Genomic DNA, 331 nt, shown 5'->3' with positions numbered 1-331 from the left:
GGGCGTGGCGGCAGAAGGCCCGGTGTGAGCAATTCTCGGACGACATTTGGGCACGTGGGGAGGCTGAATCCAGCGGGCGTGGGAGGCGCCGTCCGGGCGGCCCAGACGTGGGCCGGCCGCCGTCGGGGGAGGAGCGCCCCGCGCGGCGGAGGGCGGAAGCGGCGGCTCCGGCGCGGGCTTCTGGCGGCAGAGCGAGGCCGCGCGGCGGCGGCCGCCGGAGAGGCCGTTTCTGCGTGCAGACGCCGCCTTTCGCACGCGGCTCCCGCGAGTCCTTCCCGCGCCCGGCACTCGCCTAGGGCGCGCAGGCAGGCCAGGGAGGCGCCGGCTCCCC

At 78.2% G+C, this 331-nt stretch overlaps 1 protein-coding gene across 1 annotated transcript in view; it reads left to right on the top strand.

The window, feature by feature from the left end:
- LOC103264226 (coiled-coil domain-containing protein 138-like) overlaps positions 1-331 on the top strand; it is a gene marked incomplete at its 3' end in the record, with an annotated part of 53763 nt that overhangs the window by 1083 nt on the left and 52349 nt on the right. Inside the window, exon 3 of the mRNA XM_021714361.1 lies at positions 15-297. Within this exon, the coding sequence (XP_021570036.1) occupies positions 15-297 (283 nt within the window). The remainder of the gene's footprint in view (positions 1-14; positions 298-331) is intronic.

Source organism: Carlito syrichta, unplaced genomic scaffold, assembly GCF_000164805.1.
Source record: "Carlito syrichta isolate Samal-C Ts95f unplaced genomic scaffold, Tarsius_syrichta-2.0.1 Scaffold305632, whole genome shotgun sequence".
In the NCBI taxonomy this organism is placed as follows: Eukaryota; Metazoa; Chordata; class Mammalia; order Primates; family Tarsiidae; genus Carlito; species Carlito syrichta.
Note: the sequence above shows the minus strand (reverse complement) of the source record. Positions and strands in the feature narration are given on the sequence as shown.